This window comes from Leucoraja erinacea, chromosome 5, assembly GCF_028641065.1.
Source record: "Leucoraja erinacea ecotype New England chromosome 5, Leri_hhj_1, whole genome shotgun sequence".
In the NCBI taxonomy this organism is placed as follows: Eukaryota; Metazoa; Chordata; class Chondrichthyes; order Rajiformes; family Rajidae; genus Leucoraja; species Leucoraja erinaceus.
The window spans coordinates 75692616-75713577 of NC_073381.1; the positions used below are offsets into that span (position 1 = coordinate 75692616).

The following is a 20962-nucleotide window of genomic DNA, read 5'->3' on the forward strand; positions in this document are numbered from 1 at the left end:
AATGTGATTGCACACGATTGAATCAGATATTAGCTGAAGCATTTTAGCAGTTGCATCATTCTTGTAAATTGCACTTGAAACCTCATGTAAAGAACTATACAAGATGTTGCTTTGCTAGCTAAATTAGAACTCATCTTTTTCTTCCCTCAACAGGAAAAATGAAGATATTGAAATATTGCAACAACTGCTTAAACTTCCTCATTAAATAATAAAATAATTCAATAACCACCAGAGCCTTGTTCTAATCAGGGATAATATTGGGATAATAGATAAAATTTGCAAAGATGTGTGCTTTTTCTGTACTAGTTCCAGTGTAGGCCAAATCAGAATGTTGAGTTAGAGTTGCTTTTGAAGCAGTAAATTACTGCAGCTTACCCTTTTTGATGCTACAGCTCACACCAACGCAACACAGAGGTGCGCAAATCAAAATTATCAGAAAATAGAGGAGAAATTAGAGATAAGCTTAATATGTAGTCAGGTAATGGAAGAAATTATAAACATTTAAAATAAATCAGTTTTATGTAGTTTCTAGATGTAATCTATTAGTACAGTTATGTATATTGTCATGCAGGTTATTTGTCATGCAAACCTAATGCATCAATAATCCTCATCAAATCCCAAGCATGCTGGCCATTAATTTTCAATTGGTTTTATCTGGTTTTTACCACATACAATAAAACCAACACCAGCACGATTTATTTTACAACTGAATTACTGCTCATATATTATGGAACCAATCAAAAAGCCTGATTTTATTTCATGCATCACTATTTGCTAATAATTTAAACAAAATCGGTTAATTTGACCAGCCATGTGTAATGTACATAATGTGTAAATAACCGTATTACAGTTTAAAAACACTGATGTAAACACCAAACATGCAATTAAAAAAATAATAATAATACAAGTGATGAAATGCAATGCATAAAAGAGCATAGCCTTTGAAAGCAAAAGATAGATTTGGAATTTGGCTCTAGATTAACTTTTTCAAAGACATAACATTTATTGGTACAATACTGAGGAAATATATTTCAATACAACATTGAAGCATATACTTGTTGGTTCAGTAATATTTAAGACTTTTGTAAAATAATTAAATGAAAAACTGTATACACTATTAATTTGCAACGGTTTCAGGTTTAACGTTAAGGATTTGAAGTTAATATAGAGCCTTTCAGAGGTACAGAGGAGAGAAAAGAGCACTGGGGTGAAGCTGCTAGCCCTTTATCCAAGCCGCACAGTGACATTCTTACTGGTAATGCCTGCTGCCCTCTCAGTTCATTTTCAGTCGACATTAGTAGCAACTCTAATTCCTTTATTCTTTTCTCTTTTTCAGGATCTTCATCATTATAGTGTCTCTGAAATTAAGAGTTGAGGGAAAAGAAAGAAGATCAAAGGGTATGATTTTAAATAAGATGTTACACTGATTAAGACTTCCAAATTTCAGCTACCAAAGCTGAGGCCAAGCCAACCAAGAAGGGCCAAATGAATTTACAATGAACTTCCTTGAGGATAAGTGGTAAAAACTAGCTGCTAAAATAGAGGATAAATATCTTCTAAAATAAAACTTTTGATTAAATAGTGTATTTCCTGGAAGATGCTTTAAAAGAATTTGAAAGTAACCCAAAAGCACATTTGTCTTAATAAAGGGGCTGTCCCACTGCACGAGCTAATTCAAGAGTTCTCCCGAGTTTCCCCCGATTCGGAGAATTACGGTAATGGCCGTTCGTAGGTACTCAGGTTTCTTGTGGACATTTTTCAACATGTTGAAAAATCTTCACGAGTCTTCACGAGCTTACCGCGTTTCCTGAGTACCTGCCGTTAGCGTTACGAGCTGCTAAGAGACGTCCCGAGCTCCAACGTACCCGCTACGTACATTCTATGTGCTTACCACGAGTTTGATTTTTTTTTTAAACTCGGGAGAGCTCTTGAATTAGCTCGTACAGTGGGACAGCCCCTTAACTCACATTAAAGTAATCAGGGGGAAAAAAAATTAACTTACTTGAATAGCTGCTGTGGCTGGTTGGGGAACATTGGCCATATTCACATGCAGAGAAACCGGGTAAGGCATTTGATTAGAAATCTGAACAGAATAACAAAAGGGATAAATCAAAACTGCTATTTATCTGAATTATTGTTCTATGCATTATAATACTGAGAGCATGAAATACTTTCAACCAGAAAAGAACCTAAATCGTCAATATTATTTATGAAACAGGGTAATGATAGATTCTGCTGTTTATGAACAGCTACCAATCAAGTACCTCAAATACCCTCAATATTAACAAGAGGAAGCTTTTTAAATGTAGGCAATAAAAAATGTGATGTAAATTAGAAATACTTAAAATAAAGCCTATTCTGGAATAGGTTACTGAACAACTTTTTCCTGTTTGCTGTTCAATGTAAATACGTACAGATATAGTATAGCAAAGTTACTGAAAAGCACAGCAATCCTACCTCTTGTGGGTCAGGCAGATGAAAGTATGCATAGTCACCATTAACTTGGGGTCGGGTAGTGGATAACTGGGTAGAAGGAGGAGTATGAGGAAAACCCAAAAGGAGGTTATTTTTTGGAAAATTTGTTGCAACTGGCTGGTGGTTTGTTTTTAAGGACTCTTGCAGATACCCCTCTTGCTCTACCTTACGACGCATTGTAGAATTCCAGTGGTTCTTGATAGCATTATCAGTCCTACATATGCAGAAAATTTGAAAATGTACATTAATCAACAATTTATCCAAAAACAACAAGAGAAAATAAACGATGCTGTGAAATCAGAAGTCTTTGGCTGTATTATAGTTCACCAACCATCAATGGAAATATCAGCCTGCCCCTTCAAATAGCAGTGTAACAAGACAGTAACACTTTGTGAGGACATACAGCATAGTAGTTAATTGCAACTTACAGTATCTTGCCATGGAACTCAGAACATAAAATCTATGTTGTGTAGGCATTATTTATTGATGAGAATAAACATTCATGTGCAGGATAAATACCAGAATAGACAGGAGAGCCTAAAAGACGTATTTTACATTGTAATCTATGTTCCTTCCAAAAACCTACTAAAATGGCAGCCAACTGAAAATCTATGTCAACAAATGGAAATAGATGCATCGTTGAAATTAGCCCATTCAAAACGTCATGGAACAAAAGATATCAGCACTTTGTACCTAATTACATATAAAACAAGAATGTGCCCATTTACGTTGAACCAAAGTTATTTGAAATGCCTGGCTAGCATTCTTTGAAATGTAGATTGTGATTGTCTATATTTCCCATCAAATAGTGAGTCAATAAATGCCTACATTTTTTTACCCAGCTAATAATGAGGACAATTTGCACACGCAATCCTTGGGCAGAGAAGTGTCAGATGGAATACAGTATAGCAAAGTGTGGAGTCATGCATTTTGGTAGTAGGAATAAAGGCGAAGACTATTTTCTAAATGTGGAGAGAACACAGAAATCAGAGGTGCAAAGGGTCTTGGGAGAGCTGGTGCAGGATTCCCAAAAAGTTAATTTACAAGTCGAATGGGTAGTAAGGAAGGCATTTATTTCAAGAGGACGAGTACAAATTCACGGATGTAATGCTGAGGCTCTATAAAGCACTGGTCAGGCCACATTTGGAGTATGGTGAGCAATTTTGGTCCCCATATCTGAAGAAAGATGTGCTGGCTCTGTACAGGGTCCGGAGGAGGATTACGAGAATGATCCCAGGAATGAGTGGGTTAACATATGATGAGCGTTGGACAACACTGGGTCTATACTCAGGACCCTCTAGGGGAACGGCTGCTAACCAGCAGCCGTCCGTTTAATTCGCTTTTTAAAAAGTTTTTAGTAAGTCCTGTGTTTCGTCCGTTTGGAGAAATTGACTTTTTAATGTGGGGGGTAGGGGGCAATTTTATTTCTAGGTCACTACCTGGTCGGTGAGGCAGCTTTTTCTCCGGGCTGCCCGTCGACCCGTCCTCGTGGCCTACCAGCGGGCTTGGAGCGCCGTTTCCTGGCGGGGACCGCCCAGCACCTCGGCCTCGGTGGCGGCACAGCGCTGGAGCGCTATTGCGGAGCGCAGCGAGCGATGCCTTGCCTGGGTCGCCACGCTGGAGCTCTGGTGAGCTGGACCGCCAAGAGCAACAACTCCGGTCTGCGGGTCTGCGGAGCGGTGCGGGCGGCGCCGATTTCAACATCGGGAGCCTGGGAGCTCCAAACCGGCGCAGCCTTGTCGGCTCCGGAAGCCGCGGTCTCCAGCTTGGAAGCGGCCGTTCCAGGTGGCCCAGCCGCTGAAAGGACTCTCCCGACGCCGGGGCAACACCACCCGGTGAGAACGGCCAGGAACATCGGACCTCCGTAGAGGCAATTGCGGTGGCCTCAATAGGCCTGACTTTGGGTGAACTTGGGGTTGGGGACTGGACATTGTGCCTTCCCCCACAGTGGTATCCATTGTGGGGGGATGATTTTTTGTCTCTACGTAATCCTTTTAGTCTTTGTCCAAGATGGCTGCCGTGAAGAGAGAGTGGATGCTGGCGCGCTTTAGCTGCCGCTGCTCTCTCTTCACATTGTATTTTTGATTTTTTGTTTTTGGACTGAATTATGTTTTTAATTTGTATTTCTGCGATGTCTTTATTATTTATTTTATTCTGATTATATGTTTTTTATTCCTGTGAATCTTTGTAAGGTGTCCTTGAGATGTCTGAAAGGCACCCAGAAATAAAATGTATTATTATTATTATTATTATTATTATTATACTCGCTGAAGTTTAGAAGGATGAGGAGCGACCTCATTGAAACTTACCGAATAGGGAAAGACCTGGATAGAGTGAATGGAGAGATGGGAGAGAGTGGGGAAGCTAATTTCATAGCCTTAGAATTAAAGGATGTTCCTTTAGGAAGGAGATGAAGAGAGATTTCATTAGACAGAGGGTGGTGAATCAGTGGGATTTATTGCCACAGAAGGCTGTGGAGCCAGTCAATGGATATTTTTATGGCAGAGATAGATAGATTCTTGATTAGTATGGGTGCCAAGGGTTGTGGGGGAAAAGGCAATAGAATGTGATTAGGAGGGAGATAGATCGGCCATGATTGAATGGCGGAGTAGACATGATGGGCCAAATAACCTAATTTCGCTCCTATCACATGAATTTCTGAAACTCTAGAACTTGTCAGCATGGTCTAATGTCACATGGTAAAGCTCAATTCTTAATATTCATACACTATTAAGTACTGCGTGTCTATATGGAAGATTTAAAAAAATACAAAATGACCCAGAGAGCTGGTGATGTTCATACGTTTTGTGTATAGGAAATGTACACAAACAAGTTTCTTTTGAGTACCAACAAATTTAATCAACATTGGATTAACATGTTTTCTGTTTCTCAGATAAATGAGCATAATTAACAGGTTCACTGGATGGCTCTCAGGTACATAAGCATTTGGCACCAGGCAGCAAATGATGAATGTAGGTTTAAGGGGAAAACTGGAACAGCTGGTTTTCTTCTTTAACTTATTTTTAAGCTATTTCAATAAAAACTGTGCATGCTCACATTACCCACTTTAAATTCTATCTGCCTATCTACTGAAATATTTTGTTCAAATCATAATTTCTCAGTTTTATCATTCCACTGTTCCTCTTAGTTTAGTATTATGTGCAAATGTAAATGCATTGCAGCTTTTGAATTCATTTCATTGTTGCAAACTATATGGAAGTAATCCAAATACTCATCTCTCAGCATTACACTGAGTACTCCCTCCATCATCCATTCTGACACAGGTATTCCTTGGATTATATCTTGTAACTCTGTTACCGTATATCAGTTTGTTTTAAAAATCCCATTACAATGGTTTAGTTCCTTCAATTATATAATTCTTCAGTACTCCATTGGACTTTATGATGATATTTTTGTTAGGTCTAATTTCAACATTCACTTATTCAGTATTTACCTTCCAGGAAGTAGCTTTGCTATTTCTGCCCATCTATTTCCGAGTCTTTTATGTGCTTGATATATAACTCGGTCTTCTTCCTCTGTCCAGGATGTTTTCTTCACTTCAGGATTCAGATGATTGTGCCACCGCTCTCGACACTGTTTTCCTATTCTCCCTTTTAGGTGCTTTGCAATAACAGACCAGCGCTTTGGGCCATATTTCTGCACAAGTTCTATTACCTATAATAAAATGTTCAGTTTTAACACGGCAATAGCCAAGTTATTTAAATTTGAATGGTACTCTAAATTATGGAATTTTCATTTATTTTAAATCGTTTATTAATCTTTTAAGCAATAGCAACATTGTTCATGCGTTACTATTTTTAAATTAATTTACCTATAGTTTACTAAAATACAGTCGTTCACATACATCAAAACCTATGAATGAAGACCTATGGGAGGAAATATAACATATTATCCACAATACAGAAAAAAAGTGTCTCCATTTTAGGAGAATTTCTTTGGATGCCTCTCTGGAGAAACATCCCTTCTTCAGACTGAACTGGATCCTGACCCAAAACGTCACTTATCCATGTTCTTCAGGGATGCTGTTGGACCTGCTAAGTTACTCCAGCACTTTTATTTTTGTAAACCAGCATCTTGCTTGCTTTTACATCATTACATTATTTGTCATTTCTCTTAGTTTGACTGGTCAGCATCTCATCACTATGGGATTTGTTGGGTGAAATACCAGGAAGCATATAAGAACAATACATTTCTAAGTGCTAAAAGTCTTTTAAAATGACCCTACCCTTTGATCTTCTTCTTTTGTCCAAGGACCTTTAATGAGTTCAGGATTTAGAACTTTTTGCCATCGGTGTTGGCACTGCACGTCAGTCCGGTTCTAGTTATGTAAAGACATACAGGAACTTATTCTAATGTTTTAAAGATATCAAGAGAATGTAAAACACTTTGTGGCTTTAATTCAAGACAATACTGAGCAGACAAGTTTCATTTCTGCATTTCACTTTTGAAGTATGTAAATGTGTGAGACAATAAGAGAATAACAACCCAGCGTCCAGCGATTCCAACTACTGCAAACATCAAAAGGTTTCAGAACATATTTTACCATAACACCCCTAAAGGACATTTCATTTAAAAATGGACTAAGGTATTTTTCAGTTTTGTCACTGTTTGTTCATCGTTATTTTTTCTCAGTTCTTTACTTCATCAAACTACATTTAATCTCAAAGTAACAGCTGCAGTAAAAGTCAGTGTCAAATAGCGGTCCAGGTGCTTAATGTATGTGGTGAAAGTGAAATGAAATAATCTAAAATTTAAATGACCGATTTAAGGGTCATAAATCATACATGGCTTTTTGTCCAATTCTGAGAGAAATTTAAACTTTTTTTATATCTCAGCATAACATGTAAAATATATTTAAAAGTCAACAAAAATCATTCTTACTTTAATAACATTAGAACAAAGCTATTTATTCAATCTGTATTATTGTAAATGCTTTCCTCAAAGAACATTTCAAACAAACAAATGGGTGTAAAACAATTGGATTTACTATTTTTGGATGATTGCTATACACTGTTCATGTATTTATCCATTCATAGTTAATTTAAGTTACATTAATTTTCAAAAACAATAAACAATAAATGAGAATATTATCTCATATTTACTTTGTCTTGGATTTATACCAAGACACCGTTGTAAGTAGTACTTACAGGGAGGAAATTAGCAATAATTTTCCAGTCTTCTGTTCCATGTTGTTCAACAAGTTTCTTCAACTTTTCATCCTTTAAAACATGAAGTAACTGCTTAAATTCATTGCTAATATACACACAATAATTAAAATTGCAAATTGAGCCTCTAAGACATTTTGAATAGCCCCAAATAGCCATAGATTTCAGCTAAATTAATAACTGAGTGTGATTATTGTTTAGGAATATATAATGCCCTCCATAATGTTTTGGATGAAACCCATCACTTATTTATTTGCCTCTGTACTCCACAATTTGAGATTTGTAATAGAAAAAAAAATCACATGCGGTTAAAGTGCACATTGCCAGATTTTAATAAAGGCCATTTTTATACATTTTGATTTCACCATGTAGAAATTACAGCAGTGTTTTACATAGTCCCCCCATTTCAGGGCACCATAATGTTTGTGACACAGCAATGTCATGTAAATGAAAGTACTCATGGTTAGTGTTTTGTATGCAATGACTACTTGGAAGTCTGAGATTCATTGACATCACCAGTTGCTGGGTGTCTTCTCTGGCGATGCTCTAGCCAGGCCTGTATTGCAGCCATCTTTAGCTTATGCTTGTTTTGGGGACTAGTCCCCTTCAGTTTTCACTTCAGCATATAAAAGGCATGCTCAATTGGGTTCAGATCGGGTGATTGACTTGGCCACAAAAATTTACCAATCTTTAGCTTTGAAAAACTCCTTTGTTGCTTTACCAGTATGTTTGCGATCATTGTCTTGCTGTAGAATGAACTGCCGGCCAATGAGTTTCGAGGCATTTGTTTGAAATGGAGCAGATAGGATGTGTCTATACATTTCAGAATTCATTATGCTACTACCATCAGCAGTTGTATCATCAATGAAGATAAGTGAGCCAGTACCTTCAGCAGCCAAACATGCCCAGGCCATAACACCACCACCACTGTGTTTCACAAATTTGGTGGTATGCTTTGGGTCTTGAGCAGTTCCTTCTCTGCTCCATACTTTGCGCTTGCCATCACTCTGCTATAAGTTAATCTTCGTCTCATCTGTCCACAAGACCTTTTTCCATAAGTGTGGTTGCTCTTTTAAGTACTTCTTGGCAAACTGTAACCTGGCCATCCTATTTTTGCAGCTAACCAGTGGTTTTCATCTTGCAATGTGGCCTCTGTATTTCTGTTAATGAAGTCTTCTGCGGACAGTGGTCATTGACAAATCCGCACCTGACTCCTGAAGAGTGTTTCTGATTTGTCGGACAGGTGTTTGGGGATTTTGCTTTATTATAGAGAATTCTTCTGTCATCAGCTGTGGAGGTCTTCCTTGGCCTGCCAGTCCCTTTGCAATTAGTAAGCTCGCCTCTTTCTTCTTAATGATGTTCCAAATAGTTGATTTTGGTAAACCTAACGTTTGGCTGAAGTCTCTAACAGATTTATTCTTGTTTCTCAGACTCATAATGGATTCTTTGACTTTCATTGGGACAACTTTGGTTCTCATTTTGATAAACAGCAATAAAAGTTTCCACATGTGATGGAAAGACTGGGGGAAAGACTATGTGCTGAGAGCTCTCTTATACCTGCATTATGGAGGCAATTAAACACACCTGAGCAATTTACAAACGCCTGTGAAGCCATGTGTCCCAAACATTATGGTGCCTTGAAATGGGGGAACTATGTATAAAACACAGCTGTAATTTCTACATGGTGAAACCAAAATGTATAAAATCTGACAATGTGCACTTTAACCACATGTGATTTTTACTATTACAAATCTCAAATTGTGGAGCACAGAGGCAAATAAATAAATGATGGGTCATTGTCCCAAACATTATGGAGGACACTGTATTTCAAGAATTAAAAGAATAACAAGTAATTAGTACAACTGAATACATTTAGACATTATTTAATTTTATTGCTTCTTCAGATCTTAAAAGAAGATTGTATCTCATACCTCTTCACGTGTCCATCGAGTTTTACTTAACTGCCGTTTACAAGACTTTGGTTGTGGACCATCGTAATCATGATCAAACATTTCAATCTCTTCTTCCTCCTCATCACTACTGTATAAACTACAAATAAAATACTTTTAATATTTAGATATCAATCTTATCTCCCAAACTTGAATATATTGTCATCAAACATAACAACGTTCTAGACGGGTTTTTTTCAAATGTGGTACAGGTGCACAACCTTTTATCCGGAGTTCCGGAAACCGAAAAGCTCCGAAAACCGGACATTTTTTCCAGGATGTCGTCTGCACACCAAAGCTCGCGTTTGGCGCCAAACTTGACCCGAACCGACCCACGGTCAACCCAGGTCTGTACTACTGTAGCGGCTGCCTCCTCCCCGGAGACCGGGGAGACACTTAAACATCTGTAAATCATTGCTTAAATGTTAGTCAGTTAGTTTGGAGGGCTTTTATGTGAAGGGGGGGGTGAAGGGGGAAACTTTAATTCTTAGTCCCCTACCTGGTCGGAGAGGCGGGGAGCGGGCAATGCCTTACCGGGTCGCCGTGCAGTAAGCTTCGGAGCGCTGTGGCCGCCGACTCCCAACATCGCAGAACTGGGGTTGCGGGCGTCCGGCGCCGGTTGTAGCTCCGACCCCGGCAACTCTACCCCTGGCTGCGCGGCGCTCCAAATCCAGCTCGGCCCGCAACCATGTCGGTGGCCACAGCGCTCCGGAGCTTACCGCATGGCGACCCGGTAAGGCATTGACCGCTCCCCGCCTCTCCGACCAGGTAGGGGACTAAGAATTAAAGTTTCCCCTTTCACCCCCCCCCCCCCCCACCACATAAAATCCCTCCAAACTAACTGACTAACATTTAAGCAATGATTTACAATGATTCCCCGGCTCCGGGGAGGAGGCAGCCGCTCCAGACTTTTCAAGCCGCCCGCGCTACCTTCCTAACCTATGCTAAAAATCTTCGATTCGGAAATCCGAAGAATTCCGAAATCCGAGAAGTGTCTGGTCCCAAGGCTTTCGGATAAAAGGTTGTGCACCTGTAATGCAATAGCTCAGGAGCATGAACACATTCCAAATAACTTTTCGAGCAAATGTCTTGACATGTATTATGATTTTAAAAGCATTATCTATTTAATTATAGAATTAAAATTCCACACAAAAATTATTTTTACTATATGTCTAGAGTATTTAACTCTATTTACTCCAGATCAATTAGCAGGCACATTTGAAACAATACAATGCCATTAATAATGGAAATGTTGCTTACAATTAACATGTATGACTGCTAATCTGTATAATTAAAAGTCTCATCTTGACCACTTCCTGTCTGCGCTGTATATTGATTTTAGAAAAAAACGCTATCCTGTATCACTGCGATTTTTGGCCATCTTACTCACAGTCCCCCTCCACCGAGTCAGCCCGGAGAATTTTCCCATCGATGGAAAAAAAAAATTATGAGCGGTTAAAATTCCTTGAGATCAGCTGATTGGTCCTCTCGCCTGTCAATCAATGCAATTAAGGTAATGCCCTTCTGGGGGGGGGGGACAGGACAAAAAAATCCCGGATGCCTGGATGTGAGTCAGTCACTCTGCAAGTTTGCAAGGGAGAGGCAACGACTATTATTCTAAGCTGTGAATCAACTGAACTGTGAGTCTGCAATGTACTTGTAATAAATGATTTGTTAGCCCTTAATGACAATGCCATGAGTTATTTTGCCTGCTGCCCTGCCTGTGCTTGAAACTGCAATGCTTTATTAGGTCCGACTGTGTTTGGAAGGAATAAATGCTTTATTAGATCCGACTGTGTTTGGAAGGAATAAATGCTTTATTAGGTTCGACTGTGTTTGGAAGGAATAAATGTTTTATTAGGTCCGACTCTGTTTAGTCCAAAAGTCCTGCTCATTTCGTGACTTCCGGTGGACATTTAGTGGACAGGTCATGCTGATTGTGTAATTTCCGGTAAGTGCAGAGGTCACGCTGATTGCGGAAGTGCCGCTGACTGCGGAAGCCCCATAGTGGAGAGGCCGCGCTCAGCCGTGTGAGTAGATTCAAGAAAGTTTACTGTCTTACATGGTGTGTGAGTGTATGTGTGTTTGTGAGTGTGTGTGTGTGTGTGTGTGTGTGTGTGTGTGTGAGTGTATGTGTCTCTGTGGCTGAGTCTGTGTGTGTGTGTGTGTGTGTGTGTATGTATGTGTGAGTGTGAGTGTGTGTGAGTGTGTGTGAGTCTGTGAGTGTGAGTCTGTGTGTGTAAGTGTGTGATTGATTGAGTGTGTGTGTGAATGAGTCAGTGTGTGTGTGTGTGTGTGTGTGTGTGTGTGTGTGGGTGTGTGTATATTGGAATTGGTGGAGGTGGAATATTGCGTTGGGGGACCAGCCCTCCAATGGGTCCCACTCAGTCTAGTGAATCATTATAAACATTCTCATATCCATTTATGTTTATTTTATTTGTATAATTCTACAATATCAAAAATGTAATTGCCTTCTAGTAATGCCATTCTAGTAGGATTTGATCTGCTTTAAAATTTTAAGTATTCTTTTACAATTGTTATTCAAACATTAGTTGTAAGGCATAGTTAAATTAAATAATTGTACAAATACACGTATACAAGATCTAAACAATAAGTCACCCTAATGATTATGAAGAACCCTGACAATTATGTAGACCCAGACCACAAAAGTCACACAGTAGTCTTACTGACCACAAAAATCACCTTTTTCATACGCAGGATTAATATTTTGAACTTTATGAGGCTTGGGTGGAGAATGCCAACTTTGACATCATAATGTCTTTAGGGAGCATGCTTCTAATGATGAGGAAGTTAGTTGAAGGAGTCATGGGTGACAATTTCTACTATCAAATGTTCTCTGTAAGGAGGTAATATGTATGTCATTTAGTAAATAGGCATGGGAAAAATGGCAACTTTTGCCAAGAGCCATGCTCAAGAAATATGCTAATACTTAAGAAAAGGATGAAGATCCCCAAGCCCAGAATTATTTCTGTACTAATAGTGTAAGCAAAATCTATGGGTGCAAACTCCAAATATCCTGAGTAATGTCTGCAAAACGCATCTAAAAATGGATATCAGTGCCATTAGTATTGAAAGACTAAGTATCGCCAAGTGTCCCCACTAATAGGGTAACAAAATAGGGGGAAAACATTTACTATCACAGGTAAAAACCTGAAAGGCAGGAGAATGAGGTTAAGAGGGAAAGATGGATCAGCCATGATTGAATGGCGGAGTAGACTTGATGGCCGAATGGCTTAATTCTGCTCCTATAACTAATGAAATTCCTTTCCCCCTAGAATGCGGTTCAATCCGCTGAGTTCCACCAGCATTTTTTGGAATAAGGAGGTTACACGGCAGTCGAAGTCACGACCCATACTGTTGCCATGCAAGCCTTCTGGAGTACAAGCGGTGAACGTCAGGTAAGCACTTACTATGGCTGCCAGTACAGGCAGTCTTCTGTCCCAGCATCCGGACTCCACACTGACTGGTTCCACTCGCGGACCCCAGGCCGTCTGGACCCCTGTGTGGGGGTCGGGTGAATCACCCAGTGTGTGGGTCGTGGGTGGGGAATCACCCGGTGTGGGTGTCGGGGGGTTGAATCACCCCTTATGGTGGTGGGGATCGGGGAGGTGAATCACCCCGTTTGTGGGTCGGGGGTTTGAATCACCCTGTGTGCTGGTGGGGGTCGGGGAGTTGAATCACCCCGTGTGTGGTTGTATGGGTCGGGGTCCGGGGGTTGAATCACCCCGTGTGGTGGTGGAGAGTTGAATCACCCTGTGTGTGGGTCGAGGGGTTGAATCACCCCTTGTGGTGGTGGGAGTCAGGTGAATCACCCTGTATGTCGTGTGTCGGGGTCCGGGGGTTGAATCACCCCGTGTGGTGGTGGGGGTCAGATGAATCACTCCGGTGTGGGGGTCGCGTCCGATACCGGTGCAGTCAGTGACTCTGGGTGGGTGGAGGGACCAGACTGTCCCCAACTCTGCTGCAGCCGATGGGGACATTGCCGGTTTATGGCCTCGTGTGTCTGCTGCCCGGAGCCGTGGCCCCGCTCCATCCGACCCCGTGTGTGTGCGCTACCGATCCACAGCCCGTGACAGAGCAGCTGGACATAGGGAGACGGGCCGGAGGGCAGCCGTGGTGGACAGAGCTGACCTCGGGGGGAGAATGGGGGCTGTCCGGAGGGATCCGCTCTTTCGGTCGCTTGAACCTTGGTGCTCAGGTTCAGACCGCCCAGTCACCTTCCAGCCCCGGGCAGTCAGGGCCGGGACTTGCCCTCAATCCGCAGGCACGCTGCTGTTTCACAAGTCAGTGAGCAGCTGTGATTTTGGCGGTTTTCTCTCACGGTTACCTCTTTCCACAATTTTTAACAGTGCAAAAATTGCCCATTTTGGCGGTTTTTAACAGGTATGAACGTACGTGTTTCGTGTGTTACTACTGTATGCCGAAAGCTGCCTTGTACTCCAGAAGGCTTGAGCTACTGCGTGTGTTATGCCCTTTGACCTCACGTACAACATCCCTATAATTAATATGTTTCAATACTATGCCCTTTGAAATTATTCTCTTCAAACTGAGAACTAAGATCTAATTTAACAAATGGGAACAGAATTACAACTACTTTTATTCCTTAAGCTACATCCTTCAATGCATTTTAACTGAGGATCTTTTGTTTGTTATACAACGCTATGACTGCTATCAGCACTGTCAATTGCATGAGATGCATCGGAGCCACCACTTATACTACTCCAAGTTCAGCCTGAAGGAGGCATTGTTCCTGACTGTCCCCCCCCCCCCCCCCCCCCCTCTCTATCCCTGCAGATTGCTCCATCTAGTGGTCGGGCAAGAAAAGTCAAACTTTCTCCCCAATGAAACATTGCATTTCATTTGGGAGCTACTTGGGGAATGGCAATTCAAGATTTGTATTTGGTTGTGAAACAAATAAAATAACATTTACACCTTTAAAAACAAATGTTCAATTGAAATGTAGGTGTACCATGTTTAGTTTTAAACATGTAACAATGATTGCATAAGTGGTTCATCTGGTCTAAAAATGTTTTGGGGTATTAAACTTCAGGATTGATCTGCAGTAAAAAAAATAATGGTTACATTGTCAGAGACTGAAAAGCGCAATGAACTTCCAAAATGATCCTTCATATGCTACATCAAATTTTATATAACATATTAAAAAGGATTTGCTCTCTTCTGAGAAAACATGCATGCCTTCACATGGTAAACTCTACAATTCAATACAAACTGACATATATTTACACCAGGAGCATATGCTGGAAAACAGAAACAACCACATTGTTGCAGTCGACAACAAAATCAATATATCCTGACAAAGTAATAGCTAACAGGTGACAATATTTTTCTTACTGATCAACCATAAGAAAAGTGGTTGCATTTTTTTTAATCTGGCCCCGCTTTACTGAGTATCTTATCTTCAAGTCCTTACTTCGCCGCAAATGATATATCTATTGAAAATTCAAGCCAGCTACCGGCAGTTTAAATATAATTGAACAATCTTTACTGAACTCTGAATTCTACTAGTTGTTGGTACTTGTAAAATAATGCTAAACCAATACGTTGGCGACAACAGAGTAAAAGGTAAATGTTTTTTAATGTTGCCGAGTTCATAGTATCGCGATCGTAACGTCTCTACAGTCAATTGCGAGATTTTAGATAGTTTTTCCAGTGACCCATAAATGAAAGCTCAATAAACCACGAACTCGGCACTTCATGCACTGAACACAACAACTACGGCCCTCTGACTTATTTAACTGTCAAAATCTCGTAGTTGTTTAACTGGTCAAAATCTCCGTTCGGTACTTTTCGTGTGTGAACAAACCAAACTTGCTACATTAAATTAAACCATTGCCGCATTACTATATAGGTGCGAGTGTTTTTCGTCCTGAAATTCTGAAAGAATCCTATCATTTATCTCGGCCGTAATGAATTTCCGCCGTTTGCGAGTACTCATAACTTTATGATCATGTGTCATACACTTTGGGTAGGTGTCATTGTTCCCCATTTCGGTTCATTCGGATTTTAATGACGATAAAGTATCTGGTATACTCAAGTTACTTAGACCACAAATGTTAGTCATGGACGAATGGTCAAGTTCGAGAAAGATATCTGAGCAATTTCTGGCACGGGCACTGCTCCGTGTATTAACTAAATGACAACCCAGGTCAGAGTCTCTGCCAAGTTCAGGTTCTAATGACACAGTTAAGAACCACCTTATTTATACTGTGTTGAATGTTTCATATTGTGTTGAATTGTGTTCAGTTTCATAGAGCTTACAAAAAAATAATACCCACGTGTTATTCACCAGTTCATGCACTAACAAAACAATAAAAAAATTATCTACTTCATTGATCAAAATTTAATACTTAAATCTTAAAGCATTCGGTTTGTCCTTGCTCGTAGTTCGGTGAATAATGATCATAGCAACTGCGAAACTACAATATAAACTACACACAAACACAGAGCAGTCAACACTTTCATGTGTAAGCAACGTGTTGATAGACATGATGTATCAACGTTGCAGTTAACAGTAATAAAACTGTTCCGTATGCAATACTCCGGAGACGTGTAATATAAATTATATTTTTTAGACTTAATGGTTATTGCATAAAAGGATCTATCTACATTTTTCAATCTTAGCGCTGTTGTCATTTGTCACTCACAATCAGCGAACATGAATGAATACAGATTCTGCACCTTTTAAACCTACCGCATATACATAATTTCGATTAATAAATTGAGACAATAATCTCAATTTGATTCTATTTTAAATGACGATTTAGTTTTATTGCAGAAGCAATTAGCAAACCACACGTACGCGGCTCCAGATCCATTCATAAATTAGCTGCATGAAATATCTCAACAGGACAGAGCTAGCTCACTATTTAACAGGTCTTCTACTCTAACCACAGTGTAAACCTCACTAAATTAAAGTGAAAGTTCTTCCTTTTTCTGCAAGAATCATTTATTGTTTGTTCATCAGGCAGCAGTCAAAACGCATAATAGTTACCTATTCCGTGGCCGCCGAGCCATGAGTTTCTTAGTGTGCGGAAGAAGTGTCGCTGCAAGTGATCACCCAAAGTCACACGAGGAGGAAGCAAGTTGAGATTAAAGTGTACGCTCTGTAAACACAGATTCCTACAAACAAAGCGCTGGACCCTCCCCTCCCGCCAAATCTCGCGCCCAAACCCGAGTCAATGTAATGCGCAGGCGCACTTGTGATCTTGGCGGTTCTCAGTAAAACCCGCCTTTTTCCTGCAATCCCCGCTCTGGCAGCGCCAGCAGCGCCCCCCACCCTCTCCAACTTTACAAAGTAAACAAGTGTGGATAATGTACTTTTGTTCATCTGCCAAGTCACTCACACAATACAGGGATGGGTGAGGGGGGAGGGCGGGGGTTCCCTGTTACTAATCTACACACTGTCATTCTAAAAACGACTTTCTACTGCAGAATGTCAGTCGCGCACAGGTCCAGTTGATTCGTTTTAGGTGAAATTATTCTTAAAAAACTTGGGAAAGGGGGTGTTGGGGGGCTTATGTATCCAAATATAATTACCATTCTGAAAGTATGATAATGTTTTGCCCGACCAGACATCCAAACTCCAAATTTAAGAGATCAGATGGTGCTTTACTCGTATTATCAAAAGGTCGAAAGCTTATTCCATAGATGGCGCAACCTTGTTTTGCAATGAAACCTAAATATGGAGTAACGAGGGTTCTTTGTTCGTAAACCATAGTACTAAAACAAAATAGAAAAGCAAATATGCATTTTCCTCTTGGTGTCTTCTGAAATGTAAGATTTAATCATTGTTTTTTTCTCAAATCAGTACAGAATGTATTCAAAACTATTGCTTAAAATTTATTGACCAAACTCAGCATTCTACATTTTCATTATTAATAAAATGTTAGGATCTTTTTGCTGTAATTGTTATTTTTTTAAAGAGTAGACATTATTCGTGACGATGGTCTACTCTACATTCAAAACATGCAATAATTTGGGATCTTGGATCACCGCAGTACTTTCTCTTCCCTGCGCACTCCTGACACGTGTGTGGGACAATAAAACATAAAGCAGCTGGAGACGCTAGGACACAAGGTCCCCATGAATCGGCGGCAGTTCGTGTGCATGAACTTCACTTCAAATCAAATTCCGAAACATCTCCACAATACCCCGAAATGCTCGCAGTTCACCTATTACTTTCCCTTACGGGCGGACTCATGTTCATCTCTAGTACAAGTGGATACAGAACTCGCCGAATATGCACAATTTCATTCAAATGAATCTGCATTTATCTAATTGATTTACAGATGTCTGTAATACCCGTTAAATTATTATCCTGGATAATAGCCTGCCATGACATTATTCTTTCTACAATTCTACTCGAAATTTTTATTTTTGGATTTGCTGATTCTGTTCGCGCTCCGTCTTTAATCCATACGCGGGTATTTTACGTGTGTTCCCACATTAAACCACCTGTGTTATGACAAACTACGGCCAGATGACTTGCAAGATCTTATATGATCAGTTTCTATTTCCAATGCAAACGCCGTGCCGAGTGGTGGTCGGGGATCCCCAACTTGTGTGGCTCGGTCAGAACTAGAATCTTCAACCACTTTAATATTTGACAGTGCCACTCATCTGACAGTCACCCACAGTTTGTTTTGCATTCGGGGTCAGTCCTTGAAAACAAACTTCTTTTTTTATACAATAATCTTGCCTCTGGCTCATTTCTTCCTCTTTTTTTGAACAATGGTTTCCTCAGTTCCGTTACCGTCGTTTTCTCCTTATTTCCCTTTCCTACACCCCCTCTAGTTCGGTGGTATCCATTTGAGTACTTTTGAGACTGCTGCAAACACCTTCCCGGAAACCCCGGACCTGTTGTGTCTGCAACCAGGTCCGTTCGGGAGTCCCCCCCACCCTCTCCAGCTTACCAAACGTCAAAAATCACCCACTTTCCCCAAATTCGCTTGCAAGAAAAGGTCTCAATTCATTAAGTTAATGCTGAATTACCCTAATATTTACACTGTTACCCTAATATTTCCCCGACGGTTATTGATGGCACTGAGAGCGGGTGCACGTTACTCTCTGGACGATGTCTGTCTGTCCATCACTGCGGGTTGGCCGACGTTTGATGGGATAAAGGTGGGGGCGTCGGGCTGGCCGATCAGTGGTGTGTTGCAGGCAGCTCTGGGTCAGTCTGCGCCCCTCCGCGGTCCGCTTCGCTTGCACGATGCCGGAGCAGCGCCAATCGCAGATTCATGTGAATTGAATTGTGCACATCCGGCCAGTTCTGTGCAGCAGTATTTATCCATTTGTACTAGAGATGAACATGAGTCCGTCTGGAACAGGTGTGGGGGGGTATTCGGTGAACTGCGAGCATTTCGGGGGTATTGTGAGGGTATTTCGGAATTTGATTTGAAGAAAGTACATGGGAACCTTGTGTCCTGTCGTCCACAGTCGCGGATGGGAAACACTCAGCAGGTCGAGCAGCGTCCGTGGGGCAGGAGGCGGTGTTCGCCACGACTACACCGGCCTCTTGCCTGGATCATCGAGCTGAACATTTGATTTACGAGCTGAATCTCAGTCGAGGGGAAGGGGGAGTTGTGGGCGTTATTCCTGCCTTTGATCCAGGATGCTGGGGATGGCAATTGCCGAGCTAAATCTTTCGTCTAGTAGTTCCCCGGCCCCGCATAGATCAACCAGGGCAGACAGATACAAAAATGCTAGGGTGGCAGCAGCAGCTCTGGAGCGAGAGACTGGGTGGACATTTCGCGTGGAGACCCTTCTTCTGAGGAAAGGTCTCGAGCCGAAAAGTCGCCCATTCACTTTTCTCCAGTCATGCTGCCCGGCAGCATCTGCAGTTCCTTCCTACACAGATCACAGCTTCGTCTGGTGCCCGGCCTCGGATATCTACCCCTCCCGCAGGGACCGGGAGAGCGGCTGTTTGCCGTTGAATCGCCCGCCGTCAACCGCTGGTGCCCGGGCCGCCACGTGATCCTGCAAATGGCGGCCGCACGGCCCCACCCTCACTCCCGCCTTCACACCTACCCGAAGGAGCCGTCCATGGGGCCGCAGCCCCTCCGCTGACGACGCCGCCCCCCTCGCTGCTCCTCGAGAATCTCAGTCAAGACTCGGCGCCCAAGCGGGGCTAGGATTCTCTCTCTCTCTCTCTTTTCCCTTTCCCTTTTATTTTGGGCCGCCCTCCCCCTCCCCCACCCCGTCTCTCCCACCTGCCCCGCAGCCTCTCGCTCAGTGGAATCCTCCCGATTCAAAAGGTACCGGGCATCTCGACGCGACCCTCCGCCCCCCCTCCCTCCCTCGCGCCGCCGCGCGCTCCCCCTCGCACCCCCCTCCCCACACACACACAATCCTCGCCCTCGCCGCGTGCTCGCACCTCCATCCTTGCGCTCGCCCCCACGCCCATCCCTGCCGCGCGCTGACCCCCGCCCCCGTCGCGCCGCCCCCGCCCCCAGAGCGCGAAGGCGAGGAAGCCGAGGGGGGAGGGCGACAGAGTTGACCGAGTCCCGGAGGACGAAGACGACGAGAAGGAGGAGAGGGAGGGGGGGGGGGGGCACGTACGCTCGTCTCTCCTGGGTCGAGGTACTAGGGGTCCCCCACCCCTGGTAACTCCCGAACCTCCTGGGCTGAGGTACAGGGGGCTCTGGGGGTGGGGGTCTCCTGGCTTCAGATACTGGGGGTCGTTACCGTCTCCTCAGGGCTACGTACAAGATGCATGTGTGCGTGTGTGTGTGTGTGTGGGGGGGGGGGGGGGGGGGTGAAGGCCACTACCGTCTCCGGGGTTCAAGTACAGCAACAACACTCGGGGTTGGGAAGGGGCACTGGGACTTGGGTGGGGAAGGATGGGGCGAGGGTGAGGGCGCTACGGCTGAAGGAAAGGCACCTGGGTCGTGGAGGAGTCACTGGCTGAGTGAGGATGCACTGGGGTTGTGGAGGAGTCACTGGGGCAGGGGAGGAGGCACTGCGACGGTGGATAAGGCACTGGGGCAGTGGAGGGTCACACATCTCCGGTGGGCTTCAGGGTGGGGTGGGACACTGAGGCTGGGTGGGCTGCTGGAGGGGAGCTCTTGGCTGGGGGCACTGGAGCTAGATGATTCAATCTCCCCGTGTTCTGAGAGAGGGGTGGGTGATCCTTGCGCGCAGTCTCTCACCTACATTGATCAGCTGGTTTCCTGACTCGCATGTTTCTGCCAGTTGCACTTGACCTCCAAGGAAACATTTCAATACTCTGCATAGTCTTTCCTGTTGCGGGTCTTCCCCCATCTTATGCCCAACTTCTTGAACTGCAAGCATCTGAACAACGGACTATTA

At 42.5% G+C, this 20962-nt stretch overlaps 1 protein-coding gene across 6 annotated transcripts in view; it reads right to left on the reverse strand.

Moving 5' to 3' along the window:
• myb (v-myb avian myeloblastosis viral oncogene homolog) overlaps positions 1–19785 on the reverse strand; it is a 36613-nt gene extending 16828 nt beyond the window's left edge. Inside the window, exons 1-8 of one of the 6 annotated variants that reach the window (XM_055635953.1) lie at positions 19682–19785; positions 9593–9710; positions 7644–7715; positions 6722–6814; positions 5930–6150; positions 2458–2689; positions 2003–2083; positions 1254–1358 (exon numbers count right to left, since the gene is read on the reverse strand). In XM_055635953.1, the coding sequence (XP_055491928.1) occupies positions 1254–1358; positions 2003–2083; positions 2458–2689; positions 5930–6150; positions 6722–6814; positions 7644–7715; positions 9593–9710; positions 19682–19698 (939 nt within the window). In that variant the 5' untranslated portion in view covers positions 19699–19785. Of the gene's footprint in view, positions 1–1253; positions 1359–2002; positions 2084–2457; positions 2690–5929; positions 6151–6721; positions 6815–7643; positions 7716–9592; positions 9711–16643; positions 16807–19681 lie in introns of those variants that run through there. The other 5 variants (XM_055635955.1, XM_055635957.1, XM_055635951.1 and 2 more) reach the window with 5 other exon arrangements.
• Between the last annotated feature and the right edge of the window lie 1177 nt (positions 19786–20962).